Raw genomic sequence first — 19,767 nt, 5'->3', positions numbered from 1 at the left:
GGGCTATGTATTTTACACTGAGTGGGTCCCACTTGGACGCCTAGTGTGATGCAAATGAAGAGAAAGGAAGCAGGTCCTTGTCAGTCTCTTCTTCTCTTCCATCTTCCACCTTCCACACGCAATAGAAATTAGAAAAGACAGAAATGCTTTTCTTAGAATGGTTAATGGGACCACCCACTACATTTTCAACTGTTCTAAGAAAATGTGATGTCCTTCTGGTCTCTGCATTTTATCTATAAATTTTTCACAGAGAGCCCACAGTTCTCAGCTGTGTTTTTTTGTATAAGAGATTATATTCTATGTATTTCCCTGTCTTCCAGGCTGGAGCTTGGAGTCTAAGTAGGGATTTTCTATTCCTCACAAACATCCATACCAGTAAAAACAATAGGTTTGTTCTAGAACAAGCAATGGTTAGATTGTTTCTTGTGTGATTTTTCAAATGGATGAGTCATCATTGAAACCCATTTCCAACAAATAGTCTTGTGTGCATGGCTATACACTGAAGCTTGGTGTATGTATCATCTCTACACTTAGAGCCCTGCATAAGTCCATTGAACATCGATAGTAATGAACCACCACCTGGATGGATAATCAGTATTTAGCATGCTTAAAAATCATGGAGAGTCGAATAATCCTCACCGTTGGATCAATTTGTTTTCTTTTTAGATGATCAATAGGAAGTAGGGGACATGGTCCACAAGAAAATCTATTATTGATGGAGAAAGGAAAAAGGAGACAATGTTTTCAGTTAAGAGGAATGAGTAGAGTACTGATTTGTGGTATTTAGGATCGCTGTGGATATTGGCAAGGTTTAAAATTTCGGTTTCGATACCGGTTTCGGACCCATGAAATTCCGAAATTTCTCGACCGAAATTTCAAAATTTCGGTAATTTAGGTCGAAATTTCGGTGAAATATTAAATTTATTTAAAAAAAAAACAGATTTTTTGGGTCAAATTTCGGAAAAACAGAAATTTCGGCAGAAATAAATGACCGTTTCAGTTTTGATTGATTTCGGTGTCGGTCTCCACTGAAATCCAAAATTTCGGATTTCGGTCGAAATTTAAAACCATGGATATAGGTAACATTTAAACGACCCAATCAGGTTACAACAAAAGTTTACAATGAAGGAAGCACTCAATTTGCATGCCATCATATAATTTTTTCTATAATATAAAGTTATAAGGATTAGGTGGTAAAGATATGTACATTTGTCTTATAAAATGATATTATACACATGAACTAATAGGTGATGGATGTAACTATGGACCATACTTACAAACAATATTTTATGTGATAGGCGGGCGTGTATTTCGGTGTAAAAATAAGAAAGAAAAATGTAAAGTAGGGCCCACTTTTTTAGACGATCTAATCTGTTCATTTCTTTGTCCCCACCATAGATAGGATTTCAATGGTAAAAGGCAATATTGGATTCTGAAGGAATATATAATCGGGAGTTATGTATGTGAAATCGAGACCGTTGATCTTGCAAAAATCAAGAGGTGAAGAAGCAAAAGTGGGGCCTGATAAATGAAATTTAGGAAGGAGCTTAAAAGTAACTTTCTTTTTAGCAGTTTCCATGTGATTAAAGCACCTTATGCTTTGGCAACCACCCTTGCAAGCAATCTTCACAAAGGCCAAGCTCTAACGAAAGGCATTAATATAGTATTAATAATCAAAAGAAGGGATTTGCTAAGATCCATCGCAAAAGGCTTTTCACAGCTGGTTTGTTGCACGTCAGACCAGCCACCTCGTGAATGGAGACAAAAGCCCCTGTAAAAATCAAGAGGTGAAGAAGCAAAAGTGGGGCCTGATAAATGAAATTTAGGAAGGAGCTTAAAAGTAACTTTCTTTTTAGCAGTTTCCATGTGATTAAAGCACCTTATGCTTTGGCAACCACCCTTGCAAGCAATCTTCACAAAGGCCAAGCTCTAACGAAAGGCATTAATATAGTATTATTAATCAGAAGAAGGGATTTGGTAAGATCCATCGCAAAAAGTTTTTCGCTGCTGGTCTGTTGCACGTAAGACCAGCCACCTCTTGAATGGAGACAAAAGCTGTTGTCTTCCTTAACGAGGTGGCCGGTATTATGTGCGACAGACCAGCAGCGAAAACCCTTTTGCGATGGACACTAACAATTCCATCAAAAGAAACATTGAAACGTTTGTTGAAATGAGAATGAGAATAAAGAAAAACAAGAGTTCTAAATTGTTTTTTTTTTTTTTTTTCTACTCTCTAATCTCAAGACATTCTCATGCGCCAATCATCAACGTTTTAAATTTTTGTTTTTGTATTAGAGTTGGTGTTTTTTTCAACAAGGAGTTCCATACCTAACTTTCACCAAGTTTTTTCCTTTATTCTTTTTTGGGAAGGTCTGCAATGGTGGTTGGAGAATTGTTTGTTTTTAACAAAGTGGCAGTAACTTTTCATTATAAAATTCATATGCTTTCTTCCTAACATTTGTTTCTTCTAATCCTTCAAGACTAGTTTCATGTCAACCTTCTTAGATAATAACAAATTAAGTTGCCTTCAAGATTTGTTACATGATTGTTTAAACTTAAAAATAAGTATGCTTTTGGTGAAAAATGATCATGACACTTGAACAAGAAATTTATAATATAGTCAAGATCTCTTTAGGGCTTGCTTGGCAACCATGAAAAAAATATTCCATGGAATATTAGTCAAGTTAATTGTGAGAGATGGGCGGAGAGGGTGGTGGTGACGATTGAGGAGACCATAAAAAGCCCCTGAAAAGCAGGAAAAATAAATAAATTTTGTCCATGTCCGGCAGCCAGGAATTTTTTTTTTTCCATGATAAATCAGTGTCTCCAAGTGGTGTGCGAGGGGTAGGGCAGGTGGGAGAATGAGACATTTGAGAGGACAGGGATGAGTTGAGGGTAAGAACCGGCTAAAAATCAAGAAAAAGTCGATCACATTTGGAGTGGAGTTTTTTGTTTCCTGATTTTTCAGGCTTTTCTTGTCCTCTCCTCCTCACTGAGTCTCTCTCGTATTCCCGAAAACAAATCCCTCTCCGAGCCTCCCTCACGACTTGAAGAAGCTAATTTATCATGAAAATAAATTTATGATGGCCAAACGTGCCCTTAAAGTAACATATTTTTTTCACCGTTACTGGGATTCGATGCTTTTTCCACCCCTTGCCTCTCTAGTCTCTCCACTTCCCTCCTTCAAGCCTCCTATGTCACAATTAGGCCAATGAATATTCCATGGAATAATTTTTCATGGTTGCCAAACATGCCCCTAGGCCTCATTTCTAGCAGAAAACTTTTTCTCATGATACCTTTTTTCTTTACACAATTTAGAGGGAAATGGTATGAGAATGCAAGGCTTTATTTGCAAATAAGGTTATCAGTTTTACTTAGTTGCTAATGAAACAATAATATTATTACGGCCTCTTGGATGTCATTAACTATAGGCTATTGATATTGGCACCACCATGTTTTGATTATAAGACGTAGTCACCTTGTCTTTTCCTTTTTAATCGGCTGCTAAGAGCTTTTTGGGAATTGTACCAGCCTTTGACCTCTGGCTAATTATAAAAGACAAGGTGAATTCGTCTTATTATCTGCGCATGGTAGTGCGAATATTGTTAGCCACAATGTCATCTAAAGCTGGCACTCCTCTCTTAATAGCACTCTCCTCTCTTCAATAAATAATTTTTTTATTGGATCTTTACTGGTTTAGGGGAATTATAAAAAAGAGAAGTGATACATTCACCCCCTTTTCTTCCCTGGGCCAGTCCCCTCTAGTGTATTTATGACGACCCTTTTACACTACAAGAGGGTGGCCAGGGAAGAAAAGGCGGCGAATATATCTTTTCCATTTAAAAGGCAAAAATTAAAGAAAGGAGTGCCATTATCAAATAGGGAGTGTGGATATCACTTCCCTAATTTGCAAATGACACTATCTCATATTGAGAAAGTTCAGGAGTGCCAAGTAGTTGATTGATGGAGATTGATTACGGCTCTATCTAGAAAGGAGAATCAAATCTGCAAGTGGCCAAAACTCTTTTTGATTATCTTTCAAATGCCCCTTTTATCAATTTTTTCGCTTTGCTTATTAAATTGTCTTGAACATGGTTTTAAATTTCGACCAAAATCCGAAAATCCGAAATTTCTGTATGAAATTTCGGATTTTCGGTGGAGACTGACACCGAATTCGATCAAAACCGAAACGGTCATTTATTTCGGCCGAAATTTCGGTTTTTCCGAAATTTGACCCAAAAAATCTATTTTTTTAATATTAATTTAATATTTCACCGAAATTTAATATTGAATAAAATATTGGTTTCGGGTTTTGTACCGGATTTCGACTGAAATTTCGAAATTTCAGGGTCCGAAACCGGTACCGAAACCGAAATTTTAAACCATGGTCTTGAACAATGGCTTCTTCTTTTGGACTCAAATGGACCTCGAAAAGAAAAGAATGAACGATAGCAAATTATTGGTTTAGAAGATTGATGTATTATCACAGAACGTGATCGGAAGAGTATACAAATTATTAAAATAATGAAGATACCAAGAAACATATTAAGTTCCATTTAAATATACATGCAGACTACTCTACTAAATGATTTGGGTGGTGCTTATAACAAAAAATTGAAGGCAATTTAGAAGAATATCCGATTAGCCCAGCAGATCAAACGAAAAGATGGTAGCCAAAGCGTAAAACCTGCAATAATCCCTAGAATCTACAAGGGAAGAAGAAGAACCCTAGAATTTGTTTGCTTTTTCCTACTTTTACTACTATAGAAGAGGCCTAAGTCATCTATTTGCCTCCATTTTGAGAAGCAAAGTAAAAACTGTAACCAAATACAATGAAAATGGTGCAAACAAGCATATGTCCATAGTGACAAACTCAACACTCTTCATTATCTCCTGTTTAAAAAAACCCAACTCTATTTCTATCTATCCAAAATCTCATTTATGCCAAATCACTCTGATGATTCATATCAAACATGTCATTACAACTGTGGGACATTTCCCTCTTAACAGTTAACATGATTTTAGTCAATGGTGGATCCTACCATGTTAAAGAAAGATTAAAAAAATGGGAAGCAAGGAAAGGAGAAAGAAAAGGTGATGTCATTTGTTCAAGCTGTTTTGAAAGTCCAAGGGGAACTTCAGAGTCTTCCTTGTCGGCTGAAATACATGTTGGAGAATACACCTAACAAGTAGTACAGTTTCTTCTTTGTACCAGCTCACAAGCTTCCATGCAAGTAAAAGGTTTAGGTTTCTTCCTTAGAATCAGCTGTTTTTTCAGAAAAGATATGATAGAATCTCCAAATTCTTAATAGAGTTAGGATCTCTGAATGGGGAGGTAGCTAGTGGGTCTCACTTCACTCTCTATTTTTTTATTTTTTTATTTTTTTTGAATGACAAAATAACAGTGAGGGTGAAAGTGACTTTCTTGTAAGCATAGTTTGGTAAGGTTGATGTATTAAAGAGGGGCCAAAAGTCACACCAATTGAATGATCTTAACCATCCTATCAGGTAAGAGTTTTATTGGTCGAATTTGACCATTGATTTCTTTCTTTTTAACCAGCCATTTGCATGCTTCTGATAATATGGTTAGGCTTATTCAAGTGCAGCAAAATCAGGACCATTGATCCTCAATGGGCCCATCAAATGCATAATGTAGATCATGTTGGTGTCATGTGGGTGGGCCCAATCACATCCTAATAAAGTCCCCATAATGACATTGAATATCTACATCATTATATCATTCAATCTCTCTATAAAGGGCTGCTATTTTCACCCCTCAGGACAAAATTCTCACTACCAAAAACACAGCTAGATAACCCCATAATGCCTCAAGTTTTTACTAATAGCAGATTTTTGGGCTGGAAATTGCATTCCCATGTACATACTCATGCTAATAGAAGGCTTCAAAACCTTCCATTTTGAGCCAAAGGACATGTATAGTTTACCGGTTGCTTTTTTTTTTTGGCATTTATCAAGTCACTTTTCACTAAATTGGTTGCAAGCTAAACCGCATGATTTCCCATCCCTTCGCATGTCACAATTTCTTTGACTGATCTCTCTGTCTTGCTTTCTGCAAGCCCATACGTTACATCCACCATTCAGTTTTGAACTCACAATCGGTTCTCAAAATCCAAAACAAACAAGGTTTGGATACAGGGATTTTATAATCCAGGATTGTACGCTAAAACCTGGATTTTATAATCTAAAAGTTGGATTTTATAAGCTAAATCCTGGATTTTATACGCTAAAGAAAGTCTGTTATTAGTAGTCGAAAAAGAAAGTCTCCTCGAATTAATATTTTTTTAAAAATGGTAATGATAAATATATTCAGAAGAAGAAGGGCCAAATGTCAGGACCGAGATGGTCGGTACAAGCCAAACAAAAGAAAACAAGGTGGGAAAAGGGTTATCCCTCTGAAAGAGAAGAAAATGTCCACCTTTTGAAGTTTTGATGAAATGAGTCTTAATGTGCCTCAAGAATGATCACTGAGTTTTTCTTTTTTACTTTTCTCAACAGTTATTCATGGCCAATAATATGATCTAACCCCACAAGCTCCTTGACAACTATACAAGTAAAACTCAGTTCCTTAAATTTATGCATCCATCAAATAATTAGATAACAAGGATTAGGTGTATACTGAAAGAATGTAGAATAAAAAACTAGTTTCCATTGTATACCTGGGCTCTAACCTTAGTAAAACAAAATTTAGCCCAAAATTAAAAGAATAATAAATAAGGGACACTTTTAAAAAGTAGTTTCAGCTATCACTTACTTGGTTTAAAGCGTCATGTACCTTTTCTATAGTAGCATGCCATGTGTGATCAAGTAGCTAATGAAGGAGGAAACCAGTAGAAAAGGATAATTATTCGTCGCTGAGATAGCCGGACTCCTGCAAACATCAACCACTTGCCTGTAATATATCTGGCATTTCTCAGAGAACAAGTAAAATTCAAAACATTTCAATTAACCCAGTGACTAGGTATACAGCATTACAGCCATATCTATGGTGCTATATCCTATTCAAAAGAATAAATGTAGGTTGTTGGCGTTGTCCAAGTTAGCATAATTCTCTTACAAAATTCATTCACCTTTCCTCTAATGGAAGCTCAGGTTTAAGTATGTTCTATCTTCGTGAAATAAGGTAACGTTGCAACATGATTTGCATTTTGATCATTATAAAAGTTTAAAAAGGGAAGAGGAGATTGATTTCTACAACAAGATCCATACAAGCATAGTTATAGTCAATGTTTAAAAACTAGTAGTCAGATGAGAACCCAGCCAAGGTAAAACTGTGAGAACAGAATTTTTTATTTGCTCAGTAGAGCCAAAACTGTGTTGACTAGGGAGTGTCGCTTATTGACTCAAGTTTTTAAATGACCGAACCAACCAAAGAATTTCCTAAGATGCACATATGCTGTAATTATTTGGCCATAAGGGTAAAGTTTTAACATTAAGACAATAAACCTCCAGAACAATGGAACATGAAAAAACAAGAAGTGAACACTCAAATGACATATATGTGTCATGAACATCCAACTCATTTTAAAGGAAATAAAGGCCAACATCACCCCTCCCAAGTCACTTGTGCTGACCGGTCAGGATTACCTAAGGAGATATTGTCAAAGTTAAGCTTCGGGTGACCTGTCTATGATTAACCCCTTCAAGTCAACTCCTGTATAGCCATCCTGGCACATTGATTGCCCACCGGTGTCACCAATGTGTTATATTTTAAAAATCAATCAAACATCAGCTAGACTTTGGATAAACGAACAAAAAAAAAATTATTAGGAGATTTGTAACATCCCTTGAGAATACAACCTATTTCTTCTTTGATAAAAATAGTATTTGTCTTTCTTTGGGAAGTTATTTGAAAACAATAATCAAGAATTAAATAATAACCAACAAAATACTAAAAACTTGTCATCTATGTTACATGGATTCTTCTGAATGGGCAAAGAATCCATGTCGGACAAGTCTCGGATTCTAATACTGTAGGATTCAAAAAGAGACTCTTCTAGGTCTCTTTTAATTGTTTTTTTTTTTTTTCCTCTGAATACCGCTACCACAACCTTACAATTCCTGCATGTTGCAAGTTTTATCCATCTTAATAGTAAGTTTTGGCGAATCCACGAATCTTTCTTTTTGAGGTTTGCCGAATCTGGTCGGATTCCGACACTCGTATCCGTACCGATGCAACATAGCTTGCCATATATTATCATTTGTTTTTGTTATTCTAAATGTTTTCTAACCTTTATATAAGCATCTATTTTTATATATTTCAAAATTTTATTTGTCATATTTTCTTAATAGAGCCTCAAAAAATTATATATCTCCAGAGAAATTTCCGAGAATATGTTAGGTTGTTAACTAATTATGGAGTATTTTGTATAGAAATACTTGTGTCGTGTCATCTGTTGGAACTGTAATTGTATTTTTTGCTTTTCCTTTTGTTGCTCGGTTTATTGTGAGTCCTTTGCTTGTATTTTTGTCCTTTGTAATGAATTATTTGTTATATAAAACCCAAGAAAATTTTCGTTAATTTCAAAAAAAAAAAAACAAAGAAAAAGATTTTTGCCTACAATGCCCTTGAGATATGACATGATTTTCAATTCTTTCTTTCCTTATTTAGAAAAATCATGTTGTATGTTCTTTCAAAATGGACCACCAGGTCACCAACTAACCTTTTTCGACTATGGCCTCTAGAGGAGCATAGTCCATGCCTCCAAAAAGATCATCACAGATGCTGATAGTAAAGCCCAATGTCTAAACTGTGTACTTTTCCACCAAGATAACCCTCAACTAGTCAGCCACCACCTATGAAAATATTAAATATCCATTTAAAATTAATTCAGTGTCTGCTTTCTTGTAAAGAAACAAGGTTCCAAATTAAAGTCCATTCCAAATATATAAGAACTCACTCCTAATGGATAATTTACTGAGAGCAACTCCTAAATCGTTCAATTGCCAAACCAAAGAAATCGAGGATAGGTGAGGCTTTTGAAGAGATTTTTTTTTTCAATCCTAAGATGCTTGAGGATGTTTATTGTAACATTATTGAGTTTTTTTTTTACGAAAGCCAACTTCGATTTGCTTCACCCAATCAGGTTGAGCTTTACTTTACATAAGCTCTGTACTTGGGAGTTGATTCCAGTGTAGTAGCTCTCATTGTCTTTCAATTCTATTTCAATTTTTAACAAATTACCTTTTATTTGCTGATTAAAAATAATTTTTTTAGTTTATTGTGTGTGGAAGATAATGTGCATTAAATGAGTTGATAGCAGGATATTAGTTCACTTATTTAAGACTAGCTCAATTGTCAAGGCTTTGTTCTTCAACCTGGAGATCATAGGTTCAATCGCAGCTTACCTACCAAAAAAATCAGGAGAATGATAGTTGTGCTATATTACATGGAAATTAGAGCAACGTAATTAAAATGAGCATGTTTGTGTGGCATAAGTTTTTTGAACTAATTTTTATTTTGCTTTTCTAAAAGCATTTATTGGCGTGAATAAGAACTTAAGCTTCAGTACCTCTAGATTCTAGAGCTTACCCTTCACTACCTTGTGGTCAGGGCCTTCTTGAGCACAAGGCTAACTAAATCTTTTGCGAACAAATTTCTGTCTTTCTGTTTTGTTCAAATAACCCATCTTGTCTTGTGATAGTCTAAAATTAATGGATAAATAGGGGCAGGTTATGAATATTATCAGCTTGCATAGTAAAGTTTGAAACAAAACAACCAACACTCCACTTGAATCATATAATAACATCTAGAAAGTTTGCAAAAATGGACAATGAATGAACTTCGGATTGATCTTCCCTAAAAGTGAAAAGCACAGGACAAAAAAAAAACAAAGAAACTAAACTTTCACAAAGACATGACTGGTCATTGTAATCATATTCCTGAAGTTAGACCAACCTAATCCATGACCCAATAAAGATAAAGTCCATTTATTAAAAGTCAATGCTGACTCCATTATCCTTCATTAGTGTCTGTTATGGCATCATTTATTTCCAAACTATACGAGCTGGGCTCACAAAGCCTAGATACAATTCTGGCTGGTTGCCCTAGATCATTGACAATACCTCCATAAATCTAAGAAACAGTAACAGTGTTATTGCTTACTGGGGTTTCCTGCCCTCTTTTGGTAAGTGTTTTATATTACTTCGTCACTTTGTTTTGTGTGGCACATGCCCAATATCCTGCATTTGCTACTTTTGGGATAGCGTGCCTGGATCTATTGAAATGTAGATCCCAACTTGATAATTCATTGCAATGATAATTCATTTTATCATTGCTAATTGGAGTTTTCCTAGTGTTATACTGCAATGACTAGAACAACTAAAGAAGCTACCAAGATAAGCTAATATTTTTCATAAGCCCAAAATGTTTGTCATGGCAAGTTGGATAATGATTTCTATATTACGACCAGGTAAAATTCTAAGGGTTTCAGTCAATATTTTTCTTTAGGTTTTCTTGAATTTTTATGGAGTTTAGAAATCACAAAAAATCATGATTTCATGTAGCCCATTTGTCCGTAGGAATTATACAATGTAGATTTTTTTTTTCTAAACGGCAACAGACATAGGATATATTAAGCAAAACAGAAAAGAGGATACGAAGGACAGAGATTGTCAGAGCTCGAAATAAAAAGAAAAAGCTACAGATTGCGGAAATTAGAAAAGAAATCAAGGCGGCAGGAAGTCGAAGAGCTCCAAAGAATTTCTTACCACACCAACCCCGAGCTAAGCTATCGGCTACTTCATTTGCCAACCTCCTCACATGCCTGAAGGTAATGGCGATGCCTTCAGCTCTGTCGAGAATCTCATCTATCCAAAGCGCGAACCTCCAATGGGGAGGGAAGCTCCCATCCAACCCCTAATGACGTTGAGGGAGTCTACTTTGACCACTAGGTTCTCTGCTAGTGGGTAACCTAGCAAACACAAGCCCTGTAGCCTCGATCCAACCTCCGCTTCATTTGAATCTGTTACTCAGATGGGGCCTGAGAAAGACCACCTCGTGGCTCCCACATGGTCCCTAAGCGCACGACCAACTACAGTAGGACCAGGATTGCCCTAACTCGAGCCATCGAAATTCAATTTTAGAGACCCTGCCTGGGCTGGAGCTTCCACTGTGTGGTACCATCCTCTCCTCATGCCTAGAGCAAATGTCTCTCCAACCCTGCCACAGATGAAAGGCGGATACGAACCTAAAGCTCGGAAGGACTTTTACCCCAAACAATGGACAAGGCAATCATCTTGATATATGTAGAATGAGGAGACTTTGCTTTGTCCTTGAAAATCAGGGCGTTCCTTCTTTCCATAAGGTCCCAAAAAGTAGCAAGTAAAAGCCGAAAACTCCTTGGGCAGGTGGGAAACCCATTTCTCCTAAAACGCGTTTCGGAAAAGGTGGGTGTTAAACTACCAGTTACTCCAAAAGCTTAAGCCGCTGGAGAAGGCGTTATTTTATCTTTTATACTTTAACACTCCCCCTCACGTGTGACCCCTCTTTTTTAGGTTTGCCATTCCATGTGGATTTCAGGTAGCAAGGAGGTTTGAACTCAGGACCTTTGCTCTGATACCATGTTAAACTACTAGTTACTCCAAAAGCCTAAGCCGTTGGAGAAGACGTTATTATATCTTTTATACTTTAACAGTGGGAAACTCGTTTCCCCTAAAAGGTAGGAAACTCGTTTCCGAAATGCATGAGAAATATATAAGAAACTTATATGAAACACGCGAGAAATGTATGGAACCTGTAGAAAATGTATGTGAAACGTGGGAAATATGTGAAACTTACAAAAATCAATTAAAAAAAACACAAAAAACTTGTGGAATATATATTAAAAAGGAAAACATCAGCGTATACTGTAATAAAAACTAAAAGTAAGAAATATCCAAATAGAAATTGAACTTAACAAAATTTAAATCTTCAAAACCATATATTTCATGTTTTCCTAGTGTTTCACATGTGTTTCTCTATCATTTCTGAAACGTTCCTAATGTGTTTCCTAAGAAGTTAGTCGTAGGATTTTTTATTGTTTTCCCGTTTCTCATTTCCCCTCTATTTTTTTCTTGTATTTCCCGTTTCCTATTTCGCATCCCGAATCCATTTCCCACCCTGGCAACTATGAGTAAAACCACTTTCCAAAGAATCTTCCCTTTAGAGTTTAGACCTCCATGGCGCACACAACCACTCCTCCAAGTGATCGATTACTGATTTGAGGAATACCCACATCAAGCCAAATCTACTCAAGATCTTCCCCCATTAGTTAAGCCAACGTTTAAAAAATCAGACATGAAGGAGAACTTGGCTGATGTTTCTGTTTTGAAATTTTGTACCGAAAGTGAAATGTTTTCGTTTAGCTGATGAGCAAAACTGAAATTTAAAACCTTTGCTCAATTGTTCATGTTTGACTTGTTTGTCAGGTGGTTATGCCGTGTTGCACTTCATTTGAGGTGTACTTCGAGGCCTTCGGTTCACTAGGGTTTATTATTTTTTATTTTTTTCAGACTTTGTTCACTTTATGAATGATTCCTGTACATTCTTGTGTATATTAATAGATTTTTTTTAACGATATATATATATATATATATATATATATATATATATATATATTGCATTTTCCACTCCACCTTTGATTGGGTTAGGATGATCCTATAGGGCTGATTTTTGGTACACACTCTATCCATGGAAGGGCCTTCCAAATGAATGCTTTGGATCCCCCAAAAAATGTGGGGCCACATGTGTTTTTGAGTTATAGCTTAGATAAGCTTAGATAAGCTATAGCTTAGGAACACTTTTCTCATATATCTATATACTATATAGCAGAAGAGAAAATGAGAGAATTATTTGAATTTCTCCCAAAATTCTATGAGAATTACACATCACTTTTTTTGACTTTTTTTAACAAAGGCACCCATTCAACCCACATATTTTCAATCCTACCCCCTCCTTTATGCTTTTTTCACAAAGGCACACATTAAAGCCACATAATTTAAATCCTACCCCCCTCCTTTATGCTTTTTTAATAATGGAAAGTTAGAAACCTCAATAGATTGGAGGGCAAGGATCAGCCTATGGAAATGATTTTACGGGCACAACCTATTGATGTTGTGTTCCATCACATTGGACGGTTTGGATCAACCGATGATGTGGTCCGTACAGTTCTTTGTCGGCCCGTGCATCGCCCGGGGTTTTTTACTAGTGTGTGTGTGTATATATATATATATATATATATATATATATATATATATATATATATATATATATAGAGAGAGAGAGAGAGAGAGAGAGAGAGAAGTGTTAGGAATTTCCTAACTGATTTTCTAAAAATTTGTAGTTTAAACCATGCAGATTATGGGTTTAAAAAAATAATTTCTGAGAAACTATTGGTTTAAACCATTGATCTTTGAAAAATTAGGTGTTTTCTCAACTGATTTTTAAAATATTAGAGGTTTAAACGAATGATATCTCACAAATGATTAGTTTAAACTAATGATTTTTCAAACTTTAGGGGTTTAAACCAATAATGTGTGAGAAATTATTTGTATAAACCATTGATCTTTAAAAAGATTAGGAGTTTTGTTAACTCATTTGTTATATATTTAGTTTTTAACCCAATGAATTCTCAAAAATTATTGCTTCAAACCATTTATTTCTCAAACTTTAGGGGTTTAAACTAATAGAAACTATAGGTTTTAAACCATTGATTTTTTTAAAAAATTAGGGGTTTTCTCAAGTGGTTTCAGAAATATTAGGGATTTAAACCAATGATTTCTCACAATTTAGGGGTTTCAACCAATAAGGTATGTGAAGTTTAAACCATTGATTTGTGAAAATTTAGGTATTTATCAACTGATTTACATAATACTTGGGGTTTTCTCAACTGATTTTGGGGTTTAAACCAGATATTTCTCCCAAAGTATTTATTTAACCATTAATAGTTCAAAACTTAGTGGTTTAAATCAATAATTTGTGACAAACTGTAAGTTTAAACCATTGATTTTTCAAAAATTAGGAATTTCCCAACTGATTTTCTAAAAATTTGTGGTTTAAACCATGCAGATTATTGGTTTAAACCATTGATATTCCGAAATTTAGCTGTTTAAAACCAATAATGTCTGAGAAATTATTGGTTTAAACCATACATTTTCCAATAATGTGTTCCCAATAACTGAAGGAGAACAATAACTGAAAAAAATTAGGGGTTTTACAGACTTTATGGGAACAATAACTGAAAAACTCATTACATTTGATTTTGACTTAAAATGAAACAGTTGTATTTGTTTTACTCTATATCTCTACTTTTTTGCTAAACATAACATAACTATCTCATCCCTTTCACTTTTTTGGAGCCGATTGTTTCGTTTGTAAGAAAACATTTACATGAGAAGATAGAGACAGATTTCATCATTCTTTTTACTTAAGATGACAGAGTTGTGGATGTTTTACTCTATACCTCCATGTTTTACTAAAAATAGCAGAACCAATGGGAGGCGTTATAACCCCCCAAGCGCACAATCTTATAGATCATATATATATATATATATATATATATATAGAGAGAGAGAGAGAGAGGAAAATGATTGTGAGCTTGAAGCTCATATAGCTTATATGAGCTTGAGGGCCCAAACACATGGGTCCCACATTTTTTGTGGTGATCCAAACCATTCATTTGCAAGGCCCCATCATATATAGGGTGTGTACCAAAAATCAGCTCCATTGGATCATCCTAACCCCTCCAAAAGCGGAGGGCAAAAATGGGCAGATTTGTGGCAAACGGTGTCTGTCTATTTTGCCCTCCTCTTTTGGATGGGTTAGGATGATCCTATGGAGCTGATTTTTTGTACACACCCTATCTATGTAAGGGCCTTTCATGCTTCGGATCATCCTAACAATGTGGGCCCACATGTGTTTGGGCCCTCAAGCTCATATAAGCTATATGAGCTTCAAGCTCACAATCATTTTCCTCATATATATATATATATATATATATATATATATATATATATGAGGAAACTGTTGGTGAGCTTAAGCGCACCAAACTTATGGTGCGCTTAAGCTCCCCAATCACATGGGTCCCACATTTTGGGGAGTGATCCAAACCATTCATTTGCAAGGCCTTATCATAGATAGGGGGTGTACCAAAAATCAGCTCCATAGGATCATCCTAACCCCTCCATTTGTGGAGGACAAAAATGGGGCAGATTTGTGTCTGTCCATTTTTGTCCTCCACAAATGGAGGGGTTAGGATGATCCAATGGAGCTGATTTTTGGTACACCCCCCCATCTATGTAAGGGACTTTCAAATGAATGCTTTGGAACATCCTAACAAAGTGGGCCCCCATGTGATTGGGCGCTTAAGCTCACCATAAGTTTGGTGAGCTTAAGCGCACCAACAGTTTCCTCTCTCTCTCTCTCTCTCTCTCTCTCTCTCTCTCTCTATATATATATATATATATATATATATATATATATATATATATAAATGCTTTCTTTTGGTGCAAATTAATTTTCAATAATTAACTATTTTATTTTCAGCTAGTGAAATGTATCTCTAGCTATTCTGGAATGATCCTGGGTGAGATAGTGATTGATTCCCTAACAGGGTCTAAGACAAAAGATACCAGAGCTTGAAACTTCTGATGAATTTTGTAGCAACTATAAGTTTTAGCTCACAAACAACAAAAAACTTGAATTGATTTTGGAGAAATAATTAACCTGACTTGAAATTCTTCTCATTATGAGTTGTTCAAAAGGGAAAATAACAATCCCATATAGAGAAATGTCAGAGATACTCAAAATAGTACCAAAACGTGCGTATGTTGGAATTTTTTATTTCCAAGGGTGGCGGCATAACAAGCGCATGGGGTGCACAAGTTTTATTGTGCGCCTCTATTGTGTTGTGTAGCCAGTCACGAAATTGATTCACATTGGGTGAGAAGACTATATTAACATCAAGTCTTTAATGAAAATAGAAAACCAGAGTTATGGGAGAAAAACTATAAAACATGTGCACTTCTATTGAAACAATTCCATTTAATACCATGGAGATGCTTGTACAAAACATGCACAGAGGTATACATATCCACAACTATATGTTGGCACTAAATATACCTCCAATTTGGATTTGGCCTCACGGTCAAATGCTTTGCAAAGAATCTCATAGCTCTTTTCAGCTCCTATCTGCAAGCAAAATGACAAAACCTTATGGAGCTCATTGTAAGAGAAAAGAAATGAAAGTACAAAACAGTTTATTTCTGAATTCATGAGTTTTAAGAGGTAGGGCAAAGAATCCCATACCAATGGATCAACTCTTGATGGAGAAATGGTTGAAATCGTATATCTGCATTGACAAGATTATCCACGCTCAAATTAACTTCGAAGCATCATATTCATAATGATATAAGGCATATATGGTACATGGTAAAGCTGCCATGTCATGGGTTTACCTTAGCTTGCTTATATAAAAATTCATGGCTGATAAGTTTGACTTCTGAACAGTCAGCATCACAGCGCCCATGTGATTCTGCAAAAAAATAAATTTATTACTTTCACTTCCCGCTAAACCATGCACAGAAGGTAGCTGGATTTTAAGCTTAAGGGCATATTATAACTTTATTAAAATATAATAACAGTAATAACAATAATAGTAACAATAACTAAAATAATAATGACTATAAAATTACTTTCAGCTGAACATGAGATACAAGGTACTATATAGTATATACATAAATATTGATGTCTGAAAGAAAGCAATTAAATACCTTGCGAGCAATAAGTTCAATTAGTTGCATTAGGAATTTCCCTAGTCCCCTCCTTTGTACACAAAGATCCAGTTGTAGTTCATAAACATAAACAACAGGTATTTCTTCCTCTACAATAAAACGATATTGTACAAAACCAACAATAGGGTTCCCATCACCCATCCAATGAGAACAATTGGTTTTCCCTTCTGTCCTTGACGAAATCTCATTAATACTTGCACTAGAAGATTCTCGTACAAATATATAACGTGCCTCTGGAGCAATCATTTCCCTACGCTTCACCCTCTCTTCAGTTGCCCAATCTGGTCCGTATACCCCCTCCATATTAACCTAGAAACTTTGGATTAGTTTTATGTAGCATGGTCATACAGCTAAGAAAATAAAAGCAAATTTCAGCTTGGTTGGATTTAAGATTAACAAGGCTACCAATTTGTACCACCTTAAGAAGATTTTGGATGCATTGCTTCATAAGAGACGAAAGCAGCTCTCCAGATCCTGACTCCAAGTATAATGTCAAGCCTGGTCATTGAATTAACATGAGAATTAAGCTAATGGTTCTGATTTATAAGCTATGCAAATACAATTTGAAATTGAGGAGCTCAAATCATATAAAAAGTATATGGAATCACAGTCACAGTAGAATGGAGCTGGATAGACATAAAATTGTTGAATGAAAAACATCCAATAAATTAAATAATATTAATAAGAAACCATTTATTTGTAGGAAAGCAAACAGAACAATGTGCTCCTTTTTCCCAGAACAAATTTTCTTTCTGTAACATCTTTAACAGTAAAACATTGACAGGAGTATTGGATTTTAAGTTTAAGCAACTGAAGGTACACATAATGTAGAAGTCACTAAGTCAGAACAGGTAACTACCAAACCCATATGTGAAATGCCTTCTGCAGTGGTCACTAGCAAATCCCATATATACGTGCGTGCGTGTGGATATTTGCTAGGCAATTTTGTGGAAAGCCATTTCACAGCTCACTTTTGCAGGAAAGAACGGTCACCTCAGATGAACTAAATGAAGAAGAAGAAGGAGAATCTAGATACGGTGATTCAAAAAATTAAAATCACATAGAAGGAAGGATTTCAAGCAGCCTAAAATTGCAGCACTGCAATGATAAGCCAAAAACAAACATTGGTATTTATATTAAAATTATGGATGGTGGACGTCTGGTATTTACCATTCCTGTCATACTGACGAAAGGCGGGGAAGGAAGCCAAATGGTCCTTTTCAGCAGATGCAGCTTTTATAACTTCATCGATAGCCTTTTTCTTTCCCAACAACTACTCTAACACAATAGAGATTCACTCCATTAGTATGGAAGAGATCATTAGAAGTCCCACATATCATTAAGCTCATAACGACTACTAAAATCACAGATAAACAATCACATGGTAAGGTGAGACATTATCTAATTTAAAAAGCAGAATCATATATTACATAAACTTCCATATCACAATCAACAAGTTCAATGCAACATCACCCAACTGTGAATGATCTTAGATAAAAAAGGCTGCAAACAAGCTAATTAAGGTTTTTGCACATATAAGATGCCAAAAATCACAAAAGTTTTAAGTAGTTAGTGAAGCCAAATTACTTCCATTTTTTACAATAGACTCATAGATAAAAAACCAAGAGAACCAAGCATTATCACAAACCAATAAAAACAGCAATAGGAAATCCATTCCAATATACCCAACATTCTGAGAAGTACAACTTTTTTCTTTTTCTCAGTATAGTTATGTCCAAAATTATCTAAAGCCCCTTAGTCTTCTCTAACTAACAACGATACCCATGTTGTTCTCCCGGAGTAAATTATAAAACCCTTAACGCTACAGGGAAAAGGGGAAAAAAAAACTAAAACAAAACTCCTTTTATGGTACACAATCTAGTGGTTGCAAACTTGCAATACAAAAAAACATCAAACTGAGATATGGGCCTAAGCCGAAACTAAAACAAAACTTGACAATTATTTCTCTTAATCCTTTGTTAGTAATCACTTCCTGAGGGTCCAACTTTTTTACATACTAAAAATTTGAGAACAAGACTTCATCTACTAAAAATTCTCAACACTTTGAATAATCTAAGACATCAAACAACCATTCTTTTCTTTTTTTTTCAATTAGGAAACTTTCAGCTTACTTTTCAGCAAAAACCAAGAACAGGCCTATTGTTCTGCAAGATAATCCATGCAGGTTAAAAAATAAAAAATAAATATTGACTTATTAGTGCACCCATAAACACATCAATCCACTTCAATCACATATAAAAATACCCAAAAGACATGGAGAATCAAAGAGCTAAAAAGTAGAAAATAAAAAACCCATTATTCATCATGATAAATACAAGACACTTCATATTACTCTCATCCCTGACCCAAATATTCAGTTTAGTATTCATGAAATTCCAACACAAATATAAGCCTAATCCAGTCATTTCACCCTCCAACCTTCTAAACTAAAAAGAAGCTTAAACCCTAATATCAAACCTTACTCTATTACTATCAAAACACAAAATAGCCTAAAACCCAGAAAAAAAAAAAAAAAAAAACCCAAAAAAAAAAAACACAGAAACAGATAATAAAGTGAATATGAATGAAAACAAACCTCTTTTCTTTTGATTTTCTTCTCTTTATTGCTCTGAAGTCTCTTTGATTCCATTAAATCTCTCTGTCTCTGTCTCTCTCTCTATGTTTAAATTTCTTTTCAGAAAAACCCCACGAAGTGATGAAAAAGGAAGGAGAATCGATTTTCAGACACGAATGCCTTTTGTCTTTTCTTTATTTTAGAGGGGTATAAATGGTATTTTAGGGGGAAAAAGAGAAAACGAGAACAAAAGGCCAAGTAAAAAGCGAGACATTTGGATGACTTGGCGTGGAAAAGTACGCCCTCTTTGAATGGCTGCTGTAACTCGCGAGATATTACCGATATTTTGGTTTAATAACTCGTTTCAGTTGAAATGACGAAAATGCCCCAGCATTTTAAAAAGG

The 19,767-nt window shown here is 35.3% G+C and overlaps 1 protein-coding gene across 2 annotated transcripts; it reads right to left on the bottom strand.

The window, feature by feature from the left end:
* Window positions 1-6,566: 6,566 nt before the first annotated feature.
* LOC143863694 (uncharacterized) lies at window positions 6,567-19,727 on the bottom strand. Of its 2 annotated transcripts, XM_077374450.1 has the most exons (9): window positions 19,385-19,727; window positions 17,959-18,061; window positions 17,207-17,286; window positions 16,768-17,097; window positions 16,453-16,529; window positions 16,304-16,346; window positions 16,118-16,186; window positions 8,682-8,814; window positions 6,567-6,889 (listed from the first exon to the last, which is right to left on the bottom strand). In XM_077374450.1, exons 1-8 carry the CDS (start codon window positions 19,436-19,438, stop codon window positions 8,800-8,802), a joined length of 771 nt encoding a protein of 256 aa, XP_077230565.1. In that variant the 5' UTR covers window positions 19,439-19,727; the 3' UTR covers window positions 6,567-6,889; window positions 8,682-8,799. The 2 variants fall into 2 exon arrangements, with proteins under 2 accessions (XP_077230565.1, XP_077230564.1); XM_077374449.1 differs by lacking the exon at window positions 8,682-8,814 and having other exon boundaries at window positions 19,385-19,721.
* Window positions 19,728-19,767: the final 40 nt, after the last annotated feature.

The sequence above is a fragment of the Tasmannia lanceolata genome, unplaced genomic scaffold, assembly GCF_043159265.1.
Source record: "Tasmannia lanceolata isolate RefF3 unplaced genomic scaffold, GAP_Taslan_0.1 ptg000044l, whole genome shotgun sequence".
Lineage (NCBI taxonomy): Eukaryota > Viridiplantae > Streptophyta > Magnoliopsida > Canellales > Winteraceae > Tasmannia > Tasmannia lanceolata.
This window is presented reverse-complemented; position numbering and strand designations above follow the sequence as displayed.

Coding starts and splice junctions, on each gene's coding strand:
- LOC143863694 (XM_077374449.1), bottom strand. CDS start 19,438: ATGGAATCAAAGAGACTTCAGAGCAATAAAGAGAAGAAAATCAAAAGA. Junction 17,287..17,958: donor TCGTCAGTATGACAGGAATG/GTAAATACCAGA, acceptor TTCAATGACCAG/GCTTGACATTATACTTGGAG. Junction 16,530..16,767: donor TTGAACTTATTGCTCGCAAG/GTATTTAATTGC, acceptor ATTTTTTTGCAG/AATCACATGGGCGCTGTGAT.